The following is an 18996-nucleotide window of genomic DNA, read 5'->3' on the forward strand; positions in this document are numbered from 1 at the left end:
ACAGCCAGAAAAGATGTTATGTTGTTGTGGAGTCCCCCCCCCCCTCACTTTTTGCCAAAATGTTAAACTTTAGTGTCATTTCTTCATGAGCATTGTCATAATGGTCGTGTAGAGGCTTCAACAAGTATTTTTCTCATAACCTCGGGTTCTGTTTACCACCTTCTTGGAGGGCATCCACAATCTGGGAGAGCATCAAGGCTTCTGATTCCATCCATAATAATACTGTCTGTCATACTCAAGTCATTGAAAATGGTTTATTCAGTGAATGTTGTTCATGGTTCAACCAATTTTCTTGAGAAAAGCAAACTTTCCCAGTACAGACTCTGTATGGTGGGTCATGTTTACAACCCACGTTCCATATCTCATCTCTAAAACTGGAACACATGAATTCAAGTAGCTTTTGGAGGCTGTGCTATGACTCAGTGGAGCCTCTGTTTATTGGCTTAGTATGACTGTGTTTGCCTGTAACTGTAACAGAGCACATTTTATTTGTGATAATGCAGAATACCGGTCAAAGAGTACACAAACTCTTTCTTGCAGCTGTAGAATGGCTTCCTTATGAGGCCTGTATCTGTTCATTACACATAAACAACAGATTGTATATGTTTTATTGTACTTTGGGTTCTGAATTCACTGATTATGAGGACTAGACATTCCCATCTGATTCCCATCTGATTGTTCTAGCTAAAGATGTCACCTGTATTTATTATTACTCCCTGAAGTTGTATTTTGTTAAGTTTAATTACTTTCCAAATGGGTGGAGTTGTATTCCCGCTTAAAGTCATCTACTTGACACTACATGCCAGTAACAATCTAATCACTTGTGCCATTATGGGCTTGTCAGCCACAGTGTGTGTGTTTCAGGTTATTTATTTTGTTGTGGGACTTTGTATCCTGGACATGATTCATGTGTTTATTGGCTTCTTAAGGAAAGTACCTTCGTTAGCTTCCTTCACCTCTTGTATGTTTTCATATCTAACAATATAACAGGAAGCAGTCAGCATGTTTAAATACCCTCTTGTGTTTTTTTCCCCCCATGATTAGCTTTCTGTCCCTCCAGAGGAATTGGAGGGATCAGGCTATGACCTGGATGGCTCTGGTTCCGGTTCTGGAGATGGGTCAGAGGAGGGTAATTCTTCATCTATAAAATGTTAATGACCCATTTTACATAATGTACATGACCACTGTATGTTTCATCCTCTCTAACTGCACTCTTGCCAGGTGTAACTGAAGATCAGCACAACAGCAAAGACGGCAGAATTCTGGCAGAAACCAGAGACGAGACCAATAATACTTTCCATGTATGACTTACTTCAATCAGTCCCATGATTTCTTCACCTGTTGATGTTGGTGGTGTAACAGGAAGTGATCGTGTGTAACTGTCTTGTCTTTTGCTTTAGGGCTTTTCAGACAAGACTTTTGGCAACACACACAGGTCAGCAGCAGACGATGACTCTGGATATGTTGCTATAGCAAACAGCAGGAGCTACTTTGAGAATAGTGAATTCCTTGCAGGTACTTTGCAATATGGCACAATGAGAAAGCTATAAGCTGCGACTTTCTAATATAGCTCACCTAGGTTTATGTTTACAGGTGTTATTGCAGGGGGAGTAACGGGATTGGCTCTCGCAGCAACTGTGGCAGGAATATTAATCTACAAATGGCAGAAGAAAGAGGAGGAGGACCGATACAGTCTGGGCCCAGAGAAGGCTTTAGATCATAATTATCAGAAACCAAACAGGGAAAAAGTATTCCTTGTTTAACCACACCTGCATCTGATAACTGTAAAGCCGTTGTTTGATAAGTTGATGCTACTTGGCAATTTTTGTACCTCAAAATCTACTGTAAATGCATACTTTACTCGTGGTCTCTGGAAGGAAGGTGGGGTTCATATTTCTTATGCACTTAAAGTGAAATATGTCTATTGTTGTTGAATGTATTTATATTTAAGATAAAACATGAAAGATTTTTGTAGTCGATGATCTTCCAGGTGTCCGTCTTTTAAAAATAATTGTGATTCCTTCGTCGTACACTGAGTAGCTGTAGCACTGGGGTCGTATCCTCTGAGTTTTGGGTGATGTGGGATTTTGTTACGATGTGTAATTTTAATTGCCTTCAGTGTGTTTGGTTGAATGAAGGTAAAGCAAAGATGCACCGTTTAATATGTAATTAGTTATCATTATATGAAAGTTTCTGTTTAATTGTTTTGAAGAGGTAGCTTATTGTAGCATTTATATTTGCCTTTAAATGGGCAAAAAAAAAATCTACTGCACTTCTAAAGGAAATGGAGTGAAGCAGGCCTGTCCACCAGACATTTTGACAAATCATAATGCAATAATAAAACACAAAAAAACAAGCAAATTAACATTTTTTGTAGAAACTTGGCTACTCTGTCATGTTTTACAGGGACGGGTGAATAAATGAGAATCATTGTTAAGTTGCCAGAGAGTGATAATCAAAATTTCTGTAATGTGGTGACCATTGATAGGCAGGAAAATCTCTGTCATTCACCATTACTTTAAGCTATGTGACCCATGTGATAGATATGAATTGAAGGGGCAGCTCATTTAAGAGTGCATAACACCGCTATAGCTGCTGTAATGCAACATGTTTTATGTTGCGTATATGTATGTCTATTTTTGCATGTAATAATCAATAATAAAATAACTTTGTAACAATTAAAATCTGATTTTTTTTTAATGTTTTCTGTGCAGAGGTGGTTTCTTTGAACCACACAGTTTGCTTATACGTGCATATGTCTGAGAGTTTGTGCATTTTATTGCATGGCATGTGTTACTACTCAAAGATGATCAGAACTGCAGAGCCTTGTTTAAGTAGAAGGTGGTTTTATACACTGCATCCTGTAGGCTCAATATGAACTGAAAGGCGTTAAATTGTAATACCCTAATGGGTAAATATCATCTGTAAGATATTTAGTGTTAGTGAGCTTGATTATTTGCAGCATTGCATTATTATTATTTTTTGTTATTATTATTATCATCGGAGATATAAGAGCGACAATGACAGTAGTGTGGTGTGCAGTAGTAGTGATTTAATTTACAATGGAGATGGACTGTGGACTATGATGTTTTCAGATGACATAGACCAGGTAAAAGAGAGCGTGGGAAGGTGGGGATTTGCTCTGGAGAAAAGAAGAATGACAGTAGAGGAAAGTCAGAATATGTCTTTGGAGGGGGAAGATGAAGGTAGATGAGTTTAAAAACCTGTGGTCAACCTTCCAAAGTGAAGAAAAGAACGCAGGCAGAATGGAGCGGATGAAGATGTGCGTTAGGGATAGCAGCAAGTCTAAAAGGTAAGGTTTACAAGATGTTAGTGAAACCCGCTATCATGTATGGTTTTGAGACAGTGGTAGGACTGACAAAAAACACGTGAGGTAGAGCTGGAGGTGGCAGAGTTGAACATGCTGAGAATTTCACTGTGAGTGACGAGGATGGGCAGGATCGGAAATATGCGCATCTGAGGGACAGCTCAGGTCGAGGAGTTTGGAGACAAAGTTAGAGAGGTAAGACTGAGATGGGTTGGAAATGTACAGAGGAAAGTTATTGGATCTTGAAGATAGAGCTGGCGGGTAGGAGGTTTATGGATGTAGTGAACGAGGATATGCAGGGGTTGGTATGGCAGAGGAGTATGCAAGGGGAAAAAGTGAGGTGTGTGCAGATGAAATACAAATAACAATTTATGAACATTTTTGCGTTGCGGAATATTCAGTAAAGTAAATATATTTAGGCCTTTTTTTATTTCTTTGCGGCCAATGGTTGAATCCTCTGTCAATCAAACCCTGGTGTCTCTGCCTTTTCCTGCCCGTCAGAGGGTTTGTTTTCATGCGCGCTGCGCGCAGGCCGTCAGGGAAGTGGTGGGCGTTCCTCTTCATTCGCTCGTTGACTGTTGATGCTGAGAAGAATTTCTCCTCCGCAATCAGCTCTTCAGATGTTTCTCCCTACGCTTGTAGAGGACATGCATCATTTTAAACCCAGTCGAGACAGACTGTACACCACTAGGTGTTGCGGATGTTGCCACGTCCGAACGGGGACGATCATCCTGGGAACATGGTACATGGTACGTACTGAGGTTCGCAATGATAGGGGTCAGTAAGCTAACGTTAGCTAGCACTTTACCAGTTCCGTTAAGTTCCCCAAAGTAGGAAGTTATGCAACGAAGGATGTTAATACAAGGTGCAAATGGCTCTGAGAATTTGTTGCAGTAGTTTTTAGGGACTAAAATATGAAGTAGCCGTTACTCTGGACTCTTTATTCGTCGAGTTAATGTTAACAGAAAGCTAGGGTTAGCAATAACCCGCTACCGCTGTCATGTCGGATTTTGCTTTCTGTTAGTCTCAAACTCGCACAAGTTTGAAAAAAAAAATCGCTTAGTAAACTAAAACAGAGAAGACGTAGTGGTTCATCATTTTTTCGAAGTCATCAGCAGCTGGTTGGTTATTATGCGTATTAAAATACATGAAATTTGACTTGCGTAGCTGACATTTCGCTAACTTGCTAACATGGCGTTTATCAAATAGTGGCCATAATAGCAACCCAAAAAAGCAAAAACGCGCATTTAACACAATAACTAATTATTGTGTCTCACATATGTGGTGATGGTGATGGCAGTTCTATTAAAGTAGTCAAAAGTAAAGTAATTGGGCATGCCCACGTAGCTAAGGTTGGCTAACTGTTTTTTGCGCATCTTGTTGCTGCAGCTCTGCTGGCTGGTTAGAGTTAAATCGCTCACTGAATTAATCCCCTTTTCCTTTGCCCACACCACGTAGCAGATGTTGCATGCTTTGGTTGCTTATGTAAATCCCGTTTTGCTTTTTTTTTATCCCTCTGCAGCTGCACAAAATTTGCCTGGTTTAATCACGTGAACTGCGACTCCCAAATCACTCGGTCGTGTCCATAATGCTCTCTACTGCAGTCGGATAAATGAATAACAGTCGTAATCGACCGGGGTGTCATTTTTACATTATTAAATCCCACCGTTATAACGTATCAGATCAATGTCTGGTAGATAAATAAATACTAGCAGTTACACACATTATACCAAGCTTATTTTCTCAAATTAATATCCATAAATATTTCGATGGAGTTTATAAAGTTAAGCCCTCCACTCTTTCCTTTGTTGTTTTGTTATTGTTTTTTTGTTTTTGTTTTTTTAGCCCAGCTCAAGCCGTATATTTATATGTTTGGTATTGCTCACTATTTCGGGTGGGTGATATAGCCTCAATATTACGTCGCAGCATTTCAAGAAAATTTGCAATAATTATATTTCTGACAATATAGAAAAAAAATACTAAACAGTGTGTTTTTTATATTTGCAGGCGGCTGCATTTGTAAGTTGATGACCCAGTTCCTAATCTTAGGTGTGAATCAAATAAAACAAGACGCAAACAGCAGGATTATAGTTCAACAGTTGTAATATATCTAGTGACAGCATAAATCAAATGTCAGCACAAAAGTAGCTTAGGTAGTTTTCTCTTGGGATATTTCAAGTAAAAATAGAAAATGTCTGCTTAACACTTTAGTTTAGATAAAGTAGTTTAACCCTGTAATACTACAGGAGCTGTACAATATTGTCAGCAAAAAAAATCTACCTGAGATGTTGTATCTTGTGAGCTTTTTAACCAGCTGTTGAAGCCCTACTACAAGGTAACCACACGAGTAATTTCCAGCCACTGTTTGCTCTTCCTGTAATGTGTAGTGCATCTAACAAGTTGCAGTGCTGCTTGGTGGAGTCATTTGTTTATATTTACATTGAACTTCATCAGCTGTTAGTATCTCCTCCTTTCCAGAAATTTGATTCTGTTCATTTGGATTTTAGTAGGTGAACTGTTTAGTCACTCATCCAAGTGAGTGGATATTATTCATCCTTACCTGGATGATTAAGCTTGCATCAAGACATACTGTATATCCTGCCTTGTAGCCTGGTTGTACTCGACTGTGTATTTTTTATTTATTTTATTTTTTTCTTTTGAAACAAGTGTGTTGTTTCCACCTTTAGCGGGACCATTTTTCTAGCATATTTTAGTACTGCAAGTACTGCACTTTGTTGGAGGATGTTGAAGTAGCTTCCTTTTTAAGTAATAAATTATCATTGGACCCGTGGCTCTTGCTTTCATGTTCAAGCTTGTATCCTTGTTGCACACTGGGGAACTTTAACACATGATGTTGCTATAGCAGTGCTATTGTGATATGACACTTTTATAACACGTGGTAAAAATGATCATGGCTGTTATAATATGGCACAGCTCTACTCATTGTGCATTCAGACAGCGCTACACAACAGCAGGCTCTGTAATTTTCTATACAGAGTATGTACTAACATGGTCTTTAATGTGGTTTTGGTGTCTCAGGCTTGTTTGTTGTTACCATTAATGTAAAAAGCGGAAGTAGAGTTACTGAGAGAGGCGACATGAAGACGTACCTACTAGCTGGGGACTTTATTATAGTTGATGCAGCATGGTGGTGCAGCAGTTAACAGTGTTGCTTCAGCCAGAAAGTTCCTGTTCTGAATCTGCTGGCCAGCTGGGGCTTTTCTGTGTTTAGTCTGCAAGTTGTCCTTTTGCTCGTTTGGATTTTCTCCAGGTGTACAGACTTCCTCCTACAGTCATGCACGTTAGGTTAACGGATCCTAAATTGCATGCATGCTGGTGTCAGCAATGATAGAATGATTTAAACTAAATATTCACCTCTTTGTCAGTAATTTTGATCTAGAAAATTTAAATATTGTGTCTCAGATGTGTCGGAGTCACTTAGTCTTACCAATACATATGTGGTCACATTCAGTAAAGAAACATTAGCTGCAAGTAAAGATAGCTGGTAGTACTAATTGGTAAGCTAGTGTCATACATTACAGATTTTAATTATTGAAAGGTGTACTTAGTTTTTTGTAGTGTTTCTTTTTTAACAATTTTGAACTGTTTCTGCTTAAATTGTGCTACTTTAAAATGTTTGGGGATGTTTTGTTTACTTTCAAGCTACAGTTTTCTCAAGTGCTTATCCAGTTGGGCTCCCAGTTGTCAAATAGCAGGTGGAGTCCATGGAGGTCCATGATAAAGTCAAACTAGTTGAAAGTGACTTTGATCACTTTAAGATAAGGAGAGTGTTTTCCTGTTTCACTGTCCACAAATGAGTCACCAAAAACATTTTTAAAATGGTGTTTGGTTTAACCTGTCAGTATGTGGGCTGGTTTTTCAAAGGCACCGGGTCAGAACTGGTCCCGTGGCTCATTTGTGGGAAGTCGATAATGGTGTGTAGCAGTGATTAATTCGGGCATCCACATTTGGCATAAAAATGATTTTTCAAGCAGATGATATCAAAGGAGAATTTGAAGGCTACATAACAGAGACCCAGTGTAGGTTTTATTTATGTGAGTGAGTAATTGGAGCATAAGTTGAAGGGCACAGGTGTAAGGGGGCTTCCAGATTGGGTTAAAATGGCCTGTATTTATATAGCGCTTTACTAGTCCCAAAAGACCCCAAAGCGTTTTACACATCCAGTCATCCACCCATTCACACACACATTCACACACTGGTGATGGCAGCTACATTGTAGCCACAGCCACCCTGGGGCGCACTGACAGAGGCGAGGCTGCCAGACACTGGCGCCACCGGGCCCTCTGACCACCACCAGTAGGCAACGGGTGAAGTGTCTTGCCCAAGGACACAACGACCGAGACTGTCCAAGCCGGGGCTCGAACCGGCAACCTTCCGATTACAAGGCGAACTCCCAACTCTTGAGCCACGATCGCCCCACATTGTATGTTCATCTACTTCACTTAATATCTTTGGGCTTAAACAGTATGTGCTAGACTCCTAATTTTGAAAGCATTCAAAGAAAACAAAAACAGAACAGTTTCTGAAAGATATTGTTGTGCCTTCTTGAATCATGGAAAAAGACGAATACCCAGATAAGGCAAAGAAGGAGGTTTTGCAATCTTGTTGTGATCTTTATCTGATCATACAAGTTTACTTCTCTTCCTTTTACGTAACCAGTGGTTTCAGTTGATCTTTTTCAACAATATACTTGTTGCTGTGCCTTTCAGCTTCAGTGTTGGCATGTTTCTGGAATCTAAAATGTGTCCTGGTAATTGTATGTTCATCTACTTTTGGTGAAGGAATGCATATCTATGTATTTTAAAGCCCATTTTAACCTTCTCTTTCCTCCACTCAGGTAGTGAACCTGTTGATGGGCATCCTGCTCACTGTCGCTGTGACCCACCCAGAGAACGTCCCCACTATCGACCTGCAGTATGAGGTCATTGACCACTATTTTGCTTCTGACCGGATGTCTGGTAAGTAAAAACAAATTGTCATAAAACTAATTTCATAACAAAAAAAACTGGATTGTATTCTGGTTAGTGGATCATACACCAGTATTAACTTTCAAAGGTTGGTCTTTGAATTGTACTGTGTCCTATGACAGTAAGGGCTTGTGCTCTGAGGTAGAATGAGTGAAACATTAGTTCACTCCATTGGAATAAATAGTGGAGCCATGCCTTTTCTTTTCAGTGCTTTTCACTAACTCATGAGTCGCTGTTATTCTGTGGTTGATCGTGTGATTCATTTTCCACTGGGAGATCAGCTCCACACTGACTGCAAAACAAAATTTACAAGGACAGCAGAACCACTGTTAAGTTGTTTACGTGTCATCTTAAAATGTAGTTTGGGGTGTGGTGCCACTGGTGCTACTTCCTTTGTGACTCCTTGAGGATTTATGTTTGTTTAGATATTTGTGTGCGCGCGACGGGGCAGGGCTGGCAGGACTGGCAGGACTGAGTGCGTGTTCTGTTTAGCTGGCAGTTGTTTTGTTGGTTGGCTTGGTGAAGGCCTCTTCATTTTAATAAAACAGTGACTCAGCGAGAGAGGAGGGGCCACATCGGCCATGTGGTGACCTTCCCATAACAGGCTTGTGCCAGCACACAGGACATTGGAGGATGTCCACTGCTTGCAAAGGCAATCTTAATATTCAGATGGGTTAAGTTGTTAAAAGTCGTGGCCATTAGGGCAGCTTCATCAGCCTCCACTCATTCAGCAGTTGAAGTCATTTTAAAACGTTGTGCAGCTGATAGAAAGAAGGGGTGAAAGTGGCTCTGTGGGTTTGAGGTTAAGGTCATTTCTTTAAATACTCCTTTTAGATATGCTGGTATAAATAGGAAATCCTGTGTTAATAATATCAGAATTATGAGTTGATGAAATTTTAGCTGTTCGTCTTCCTGCTTTAAAAAATATATTATAATATATTATTGCGGTGCGTGCGTTTGCCCCTATCAAATTTATTTTTCTTGAGCGGCAGTCCCCTGTCAGGTTCATGCATCAGTGAACATGTTGTTCTGCCTGAGCTACTGAATAACGGAAGATTTTGTCTGGACCGCATTGCTGTAGTTGCTCACTCACAGGCATCTCCAGTGCAACAGGCAGAACAGTTCAGTATGAGAGAGACTGAGTAAGTGATGAGGAGAGAGAGGAGGATATGAAAGGCAGACCTTTTAATTATCCCAGACTGAGTTTCATTACGTCTTTACTGACTGAAAGCGAGAGGCTTAATGCTCCCCAGAGCTGGCCTTTAAAATGGAGTGAGCTGGAAAGAGAGAATCCCTGGAGACTGTTCACTTAACACTGAATGCAGCTGCCTCAAAGACCACAGGCAAAAATCCATTCTTCCTCACTTACTGTATGTTTAACAATAAAGCCAGTGCTGTAGTAAAATGTAGTAAAATCTTTAACTGTATTCATTCAGTGTATTCCTTCTGTCTTTTTCTCATACAGAAAATGCCTGTGTTGGATTTGCCATCTCTCTCTTGATGCTCACTATCAGTGCCATGATGGTGTACGGCGCTATTACTGTAAGTGTGCACTGTAAATAATTTTTTTTTCTTTTTAAATCTCTTTGACAGCGTGTAATATATTTAAAGTGTTGTTGTGTTTTTGTTTTTGTTTTTTTTTGTTTTTTAATGCAAAAATGTAATCCCAAATGTCGTGTTTAAAAGTGTGAAAGAAAAAGAAGCAGGATAAGAGGTAACCAAAGGAGAAAAACACGCCAAATAACCCTGATGTCATGGGGCTGAAGCACACAATACTGTGATCTTATTGCCTGTCGTCTTTACCTCACAGGCTTGCCTGATGGCATCAAGACTGACAGGTTTGATAGCGTTTTGACGTGGACCTGTATTTAGCTGCTAGTATGGATGACTGCACAGTTAAAAGTATGACACCCATCTGCAGGCTGGGTATACTGTGCATGCTGATTACTGTGCAGGTAGAAACCCAGAGACAAATGTGGCAGATACCCTTTTCCACTGTAGTATACCAGGTACCCCTTTTAGATTCCACCCTCCCAATTGTAATAAGTATTTAATTATAGTGTACCAAATCCAAATTCCTACTTAATGTTAGCAGTGAAGAAGATTTTTGTCAGAACCTGAGTACACTGTGCTTTGGTAGAAAGAAAATGTATCAGAAAGGACTGTTTTGCTGATTTAAACCTTCTCTGTATATATTTATGATAATGCCTGTTTATATCCATGGGTGCTTATTGTTAGCTGTTTGTTTACCTCAAAGCACATCTGATATTTCAATCTGAGCAGTGGAAAATCTCAGAATCGTTACGTTTAGAACTTGGAAGAAGACTTCTTAAGAAATGAGTAGTGCACCCACAGCTGTAAGATTTGTAGATCTAAATAACATTAATATGTTTAGGGTTTATCTTAACTAAGACAAGTGTTTAGAGATAAGGTTTGAATCTGCACTATAGTTCTTCCAAAATTATAAAAGATCTGCCCAAGTGATTCATTCTTTTAATCATCTTTCTTTCTTTTTTTTTTTTTTTTTTTAGCACCGTGAGGGCTGGCTCATCCCATTTTTCTGCTACCAGCTGTTTGACTTTGCTCTGAGCTGCCTGGTGGCCATCAGTTCTCTCACGTACCTACCCAGGATCAGAGACTACCTGGACCAGCTGGTCAGTTCAAAGTCTGATGTTATTTTTCACAATATCTCAATCTGACTACACCCTTTCCATGACAGTATCTTTACAACTTCTCACTTGGCCCTCATCCAGTATCGCCCTCTTTGCTCTCTCTAAAGATTTAGTGATTCACACCATGCCCAGTTGGAAACTGAGATTTCGGACACTTATTAGTCAACATTTTCCATAAGTGCTGTTGCATAAATGCAAAGGTTGTTAAGGAGATAGTGTACTTTTGTGTCACACTGGAAGTCTCATGGACACTACAGCGTATAAATGTAACTGGCTCTCTTCCACAGTCTGTCTTTTAACCTGTCTTCCTCCCATCACCCCCAATCGGTCGCGGCAGATGGCTGTCGCTCCATGAGGGGAGGGAGTTTTCCTCCCCACTGTCGCCAAGTGCCTCTTCAAAGAGCGTTGTTCGATTTTCTCTCCATTATTGTAGCGTCTTTACCTTACCATATAAAGTGCCTTGAGGCATCTGTTTTTGTGATTTGGTGCTATATAAATAAAACTGAGTAAATGTGCACATTTATACATCAAACACTCAATTAGTAAACAGTCAGTATTTATAGGGAGTCCTTTCAGATGCAGCCATGACCAATGAAGCAACAGTCAACAGTCGCCGTATCCACAACCTAAGCTTTTCATGCTTCTAACGATAATAAGAGAGAGAATTCTGATTTTACCATACGATTTATCTCTACACGTACAGAGATTATTTCCTAGAGGGAAAAAAAATGTAAGAAAACAGATGAGCTCATTGTTATTCTTTCAGTAAGGGTGCTTCAGAAGAAAAAAGAAAACGATAGTAGTCTTTTTACATTTCGAGTGTGGAAATGCTGACAGTAAAGTGAGTAAGAATCAACATTTTGTCTCCTTTTCTTCCTCAGCCGGATTTCCCATACAAGGATAACCTCCTCTATATGAACTCCAGCTGCCTGCTGCTCGTTGTGCTGGTCTTCTTTGCCTTCCTCATCATCCTCAAGGTGAATCTATCAATTATTCACAGTTAGACACAGTTATATTAGGATGTTTGTTTGGTTTTGGCATATGTGTTCATTTAGGAGGAGGAGACGGGAAGCTGTCGTCTGTAACGATACAAATATTTTTCCCTCTGCTTTCCAGGCTTATTTGATCAACTGTGTGTGGAACTGCTACAAGTATATTAACAACAGGAACATGCCAGAAATCGCTGTGTACCCTGCCTTTGAAACCCCTCCCCAGGTATGCAAGCCACCTCAGCATCTATGAACAGAAAGTATTGAGGCACTGGCACCGTGATGCTGTAGTTGAGGCAGCAGGCGACACGGTGTCTCCACACTGAAAGCTGACCTGCTGAGAGGATAGTCTCACTCCAGATATTCTTTACGCCATCTTTAAAGAAACATTTAATATTAGTTATTATTTAGGTTGCACTAAAACATGCTTCTACTATGGTAAAATTAATTCATAACTCAGGCTAAAATCAACAATATAAATGATGTAGTTTGCCGGTTATCGTCTCAGTTATTAGACTGAAAATGTGTCTGTAGACAAACAGAAGTTGCCAGCATTCACATTTAAAAAGCTCCGATTCACTTTGTGCATTTTCCTTTATTTTTAATCGAGTTTCAGAATAATTTCAAACTAACTTTAACTTCACTGATGCTGCTCTGCTCAGAATGTGCTGAATACTGCAGATGGGCCAGAGTTCTGATGTCATCGCAGCTTAATTTCATTTATTGATGTTGAATTCAACAAAGGAACTGAGAGTCACAGAACATGACTCTCAATTCCTTTTTTCAGAGACATGCTTGGTTGGGTTTTTGGTTTCATGTTGTCTTTTTTCCCCCTCCCTGTACAATGAGCCCTCACTACTCTTTAAATGTTTCTCTCTCTTCTTTAGTACATCTTGCCTACTTACGAGATGGCCATGAAGATGCCAGAGAAGGAGCCGCCTCCTCCTTACATGCCAGCCTAAACACCAGCCCTGTTGCCAAAACACACACGCACACACAGCCATCATATGCATTCCTTCTTGCCCTCACCTGATCCCGACCCCTCTGACCTGTTGTGTAAGTGTAAGACCACTGAAGATGTTTAGTTCAACCCTCCCACCTGCCCTCAGCCGCTGTATTTCTATAGTGTCTATAGAGCGTTCTGGAGATGAGAGGAGAAAGGTGGCAAATGAGAGCATGACTGAAAATGAATGAATGTGTTTAAAAAGAGGCACAAGTGTATCCCTGTCCCACCCCCATCTTCTGCCAACATTTTTTTTGTTGTCTTAGTAAAAGGGATATATGTGAAAGTTAAACTGCTTGAAATGCTCTTATCAATCCAGCACATCCCATTAATAGATTGATATATGAAGTTTAAAAGAAAAACAAACTGACAATCCACTTACTATAGCACTTATTGTTGCATTGTGTTACAGTTTTCCCCTCAATCATTAAGAAGTAAATGATTCTATCTCAGTCTTGAATGGAGTCTGTAGCATTTTTTGTCTGTTATTTATTTAGCTTCACTGTAATTAAGTTTTACCCCCACCTTAGACATCATCACCACTCTCTGCTGCCCCTATGTGTTGGCTAAGGTAGTAAACTGTGTTCCAGCTAAGATAAACGTGTGGGGGCAGAGGGCACTGATGGTGGATCATTTTCTCTGCTTTTTCTTTTTAACTTTTGGTACCTGTAGAAAACGGCTAGTCTTGTGAAAATTAGTTGTTGCATGCTTATCGGCAAACCTTACCCTCGTTCCTATATTGGTCATATGATTTATCCTAGTAGAAATACATTTGACTTCAATAAACCTTTCAAAACTATTACATCTTAGTTCTCGTCTTTTTTTTCTCATCATAAATAAACTGAAGGAAAATCGAGAGATATTAAAAAGAAGGAGCTCTCACTACAAGTCTTGAAATAGCGTTAAGGACAAAAAAAACAACCACATGGTCTCATAGACTCATATGCTGGTGATTGATAATACTCATACGCCATCTAGTGTCAGCAGGTAGTAATACAGTGTTTAGGGACGTCCTCAACCCAGCCCTTATTTGTTTATTTTGTTTCCAAGTAGCCAGACTTTCTTTTAATTTTTGAAAGTGGTCTTAAACAGTAATTCTTCAGAATTTTTTAAGCTAATGTGTTATTGTCTATAGCTCCACAGGTTTTATAGTAAGTTATTCAAACTCTGGACTTTGTTGGTAGAGTGTATTTCAGACAGCATGTTTAGATCAACAAAATCACATATTTACCACTTTATTGTCCCAAATGTTTTAAATTATGCTAAAACAAGATTTGCATATTTGCAGCACTGTTGCAAAACATTGAAAAAGTAAGAACAAAGAAACATTTTTGGCTCTTCTATACACCTCCTGAAGTTCATGACCCACCTTTTTGGGGCAGACAGTTTGACGTGTCTCACTCAGGTCTCCTCCTACTCAGTGGTGGTTTGACCCCCTGATCCTCACAGACAAAGTATTCAGAGAGGTCAGACCACAGAAGGCGCTCTGCACACTGAAAGGATGAAGGCTTTTCACTGGATCCTCCTGTACTGCGCTGCACCCCTGCTGTCTGATGTACAGGGCACATACCACCTCATGGCAGGGGATCCCGAGCTAATGGCTGCTCAGAGTTATGCTCAAACCAGAAATAATGGGCACCCACCGCTCAGGACCCTGAATCCAGCAAGTAAGTCTTTAATTTTTAGTATTCTGGTTTTACACAAAAGTCTAGCAGTGGTGGAATAGGTAGGCTAGGAAAAGAAATACAGCAGCTTACAAACATGTAAGACATTTAAAATATCAGAGAGCAGAGCAACTAGAATTTGACTCCCAAGTTTAGTGGAGTTGACAAAGTACAAGATACTTGAGTGAGCATACTTTGTCCACCGCTCCTTTCTAGCAGTATTATTTTGCTTTTTTCCACAAAAGATTAATGCACATTTTTTGTAGTAAAAATCATTCATTTTTAATATTACAGATATTTCATTCATAAAAATTCATTCTAACAAATAAATTTTACACTCTTCTCAAACACATCCTGCATGAATTCTCAGATCTTGGCTGGGGGTTTCACAAGCTCTGTGCAGACTATAGTAGAGGCTTGTCTGAAACAGCCCGGATGGCTGAATGCACATACTAATAATTTGTCTGTGATCCAAAGTAAACAAAAGAGATTATTGCACAGTATATTTTACTTACTACACAATGTCAACTTACACAACTTTCCTGTTTACCTTCTACCAACCTACTAATGTTCTCATCACTTTTCCTTTCTGGTGGCCTCGTAGTTCACAGAAGTGACTACACGTATAGAGAAAGGTATCACTACCACTACCAGCCACCAAGGATCCCTCCACCGGTAGTGTATCACCCCTTTCCTCCATCTCCACCAGTGACTTACCACAGACCCCCAGTCCCTATATCACCTTTTCACCACACATTCAAAGGCCCACATATGCATCACATACACAAAGCTCTCTCACCACCACTGGTTCATCATCCCCAACATGGGATCAAAGACCCGTTCCCTTACAAAGTGAAAGGTCTCTGCCCCTCACCTGTGGTACGCCCACCAACTGAACCAGAACCGACAATTCTACCAACCCTGCCAGCGAGTACAGTGCCACCAGTGACCGCTGTGCCGCCAGGGAAGACCACCACTCCTGTGACGCTACCGGTCAGTACCCAAAGCGGCTTCATCACCACCGTCAGTCCTGTGCCGACAGGTAGAATATTACCAGTCAGGTTTGCTTTCCAAACCAACCAATGCTCTTTTGTCAGGTCAGATATTTTAGTTTCATTTCTTCAGTGATGTTTATGTAAAGAGGTAAACACTCCAGAAATGATCTAGTTTAATGTATGTGTGTAAAACCGGACTGGCAGGGATTCTAACTGCCATTGACATGCCATTTTTCATGTGTTGGGCATCCTTTTCATTCAGGAAAATGACATGAAAGGATAAAGCATGTCTCTGATGGACTGTTGAATCCCTGAAATGATGCATAGTATGTAAAATAGCATACAGTATCATTTTAGAGGAACCACCGCGGCGATGCTCAATTGTTTCATTGAGTGCATCCCAAAGTATTCTTTCTTCTTTTGTGGATGAATAACTACATAATGACCTCAGAGAAAGTACAAATGTTTGTCTGAATAACGAACTGAATTTTTTTTGTATAATATATCAATTTAATCATGCCATGGTTTGATCACAGAGACAGACTCTCAGTGCAGAAGCCGTTCCCTGGACCTGGTCTTCATCATTGACAGCTCTCGCAGCGTGCGTCGAGGAGAGTTTGAGAAGGTTAAAATCTTTCTGGCCAACATAGTCGACACCCTTGAAGTGGGCTCAGATTCCACCAGGGTGGCTGTGGTCAACTACGCCAGCACGGTCAAGACAGAGTTCCTGCTCAAAGACTATTTTAGCAAACTAGACTTGAAGAAAGCCATCTCCCGCATTGAGCCTTTGGCGACTGGCACCATGACCGGCCTCGCCATCAAAACTGCAGCGAATGAAGCTTTCACCGAGCAGTCTGGAGCCCGGCCTCGTTCTAGGAATATCTCCAAGGTGGCCATCATCGTGACAGACGGGAGACCTCAAGACCAGGTGGAAGAAGTGTCTGCTGCAGCCCGGGGAAAGGGTATCGAGATCTACGCTGTCGGGGTGGACCGTGCAGACATGCGATCCCTTCAGCTGATGGCCAGCACCCCTCTGGAGGACCACGTCTTCTACGTGGAGACCTACGGCGTCATCGAGAAGCTCACGTCCAAGTTCAGAGAGACCCTGTGCGGTAGGACAAAGAGGGCCTGCAAGACCTTTTTCCATCATTAAGTCTGGGGGAGGCTTTTGTGGGTCATTGACAGTTATTGGTAAAAATGTGAAAAAAGTATTAGAACAGATGGTCTCAGCCCCCGTATGGACTGCAGATGTCGGCTCTAGAACGTGCTTGTAGTCGCCAATTTAAACCCACGGAAAATCTTAAGACTGTCAGCTTCTCTTTAAAAAGCGAAACGTTTATATGGTGATCATAGATTGATTATTTTTGCAAACAAAGCGTCCCGGTTCTCTGAATTTTTCCTTAGTCTGTGTTGAAAATAATTAAAACGTAGAGTAAAACCTCTCTACAAAACTTTTAAACATTTGGAAAACTGATTAGAAAGCATTCAGATGAACATAACATGATAAGTGAAATCCATCCATATAAGCTGATTTTATTCTTTTTGAAACATAAGAAACATCGAATTTTCAAAGTAAATTTATCAGACACAATGATCAACTATCAAAAACAGTTTGCTAACTTGTGTGACTGCTCTTCAATTACATTCGTGTACTAAAAGACAGATGTTGAAGGTTTGAAATGGATGTTTTGCTGTATTGTTTCTCCATATGTGTGAATTTGTGTGCGTCTGTTCGTTAACTGTCCAAACTGATGTGCTTTGTTATGTTACCTCAGTTGTCCAACACACAGCAGTTCACAGATGCGGTGAAGGTGTTTCCGCCATGTGTGGTCAACTACAAATATCTTCGAAAAGTTTCCAGTCATACTTTTTTAACTCGTGCATGCAGAAAAAAATCATAAAATTCCAAAATGTGAAGTAAAAAATAGCTTCTATCTTTTTTTAGCATAGTCTTACGTTTCACAAGCTACCCACCTTGCTTGCACGCAAAAAACTGTACCCATGCTGCCATCCCTTAATCCTGGCTTATTCTAGGTGTGGACCCCTGCTCCATGGGACACGACTGCGAACACATTTGTGTCAACAGCAACGCCTCGTATTACTGCAAGTGCCGGAAAGGTTATATCTTGAATCCGGACAAGAAAACATGTTCCCTGAAACGTAAGATCATACTGCAGCTCTTTGGTGTCATACTAATGCTGCTCAACAGTTTAAAGACGTGTAGATACCCAGCTTGGATTCTGATCAGGGCTTCATAACACTACAAAAATCCCGAATCTGTAGCAGATGGTTTTGTTTTTTTGGACAGTTTACATGAAATTGGTACTTTTCTGCCTTAAAAAGCTTCCATTCATTTAAGCTTTGTTTTGTTCTCCATCAGCAGTCTAGTGGGGGAAAGTAGCGTGGGTGGTGCTCTGTGTGCTTTTTCACTCTCTGCGTGATCTGTTACCCTGATGTGAAATTTGCTTTCTCCCGGCAAAGAGGTGAAGGTCGAGGTGGTGGAGGATCCCTGCAAATGCGAGGCTAGACTGGCTTTCCAGAAGCAGACGCAGGCAGCCATCCAACAGCTCGCAGCCAAGCATATCCAGTCTGTTGTTTCAGATGGACGACAGTTTATTATAAACAGTCTCTGCAGCTGACAGCTGATGGTTTCTTCGTGTTATTATTGTTACTGGTGTTATTGCTCCATTGTATAATTGTCAAAAAAAAAGTCCTTGACTCCTCAAACTTGCTGACGTGACTGGGAGAATAGAGCGTCTTGAGAACACGGTGGGCCGTGCCTGAAACTTTGCACGTAAGTAAGAGTCAGCGGCTTTTTCCTCCATGATTGGTAGTAAAAGGTTCCCACCCACTGGGAGCAATCTGACCTCCTGATTATTTATATTCCGCAGAGCCAGATGACTTTTGTTGCTCCTACAGACTACTGCATCATGGGGAGGAACTTCCTGTGATCCACTCTAACTTCAACCACAGACTGAGAGAAGCAATGACTCACAAATCAACCCCGCAGGTTACTGACTGCTGAGCAACAATGTCTACAAATAAACTTTATTTTAACTTTTTATTGATGATTTTTTCCCCCCAAATCTACTGTAAATGTTACTTAAACTAAACCCCCAGGAGCATATTAAAATATATAGTAATCTAACATTTCTTTAATCTTTTTTTTCTATTTTGTATAAATGAATATTGTATATATTAGCCTGGTGCTGAATTACACGTAGCCTTAATAAATGTGCAACTTGAATTCAACTAAAAATACAGAATAATGAATATTTTCCCATTTATCGGGTGGTGACACAAACATGTATCATACCATATATATAGTAAAAAATTCCATTAAAATCTAATCTCATA

At 40.3% G+C, this 18996-nt stretch overlaps 3 protein-coding genes across 4 annotated transcripts in view; all 3 read left to right on the forward strand.

The window, feature by feature from the left end:
* LOC102197852 (syndecan-1) overlaps positions 1-2671 on the forward strand; it is a 3899-nt gene extending 1228 nt beyond the window's left edge. Inside the window, exons 2-5 of one of the 2 annotated variants that reach the window (XM_013910323.1) lie at positions 1045-1129; positions 1222-1301; positions 1401-1515; positions 1580-2671. In XM_013910323.1, the coding sequence (XP_013765777.1) occupies positions 1045-1129; positions 1222-1301; positions 1401-1515; positions 1580-1614 (315 nt within the window). In that variant the 3' untranslated portion in view covers positions 1615-2671. The remainder of the gene's footprint in view (positions 1-1044; positions 1130-1221; positions 1302-1400; positions 1516-1579) is intronic. The other variant, XM_005731055.1, reaches the window with a different exon arrangement.
* Positions 2672-3832: 1161 nt separating this feature from the next.
* laptm4a (lysosomal protein transmembrane 4 alpha) lies at positions 3833-13782 on the forward strand. The gene is made up of 7 exons (XM_005731056.1): positions 3833-4077; positions 8187-8307; positions 9782-9858; positions 10848-10970; positions 11870-11965; positions 12105-12203; positions 12865-13782. The coding sequence occupies exons 1-7, from the start codon at positions 3910-3912 to the stop codon at positions 12937-12939; spliced, it is 759 nt and encodes a 252-aa protein (XP_005731113.1). The 5' UTR covers positions 3833-3909; the 3' UTR covers positions 12940-13782.
* A 699-nt stretch (positions 13783-14481) lies between these two features.
* matn3a (matrilin 3a) lies at positions 14482-18778 on the forward strand. Its single transcript, XM_005731057.1, has 6 exons — positions 14482-14647; positions 16176-16751; positions 17674-17799; positions 18121-18219; positions 18368-18433; positions 18531-18778. Exons 1-5 carry the CDS (start codon positions 14482-14484, stop codon positions 18421-18423), a joined length of 1023 nt encoding a protein of 340 aa, XP_005731114.1. The 3' UTR covers positions 18424-18433; positions 18531-18778.
* Positions 18779-18996: the final 218 nt, after the last annotated feature.

This window comes from Pundamilia nyererei, unplaced genomic scaffold (genome assembly GCF_000239375.1).
Source record: "Pundamilia nyererei isolate P.nyererei 1_Seehausen unplaced genomic scaffold, PunNye1.0 scaffold00041, whole genome shotgun sequence".
Taxonomy (NCBI): Eukaryota; Metazoa; Chordata; class Actinopteri; order Cichliformes; family Cichlidae; genus Pundamilia; species Pundamilia nyererei.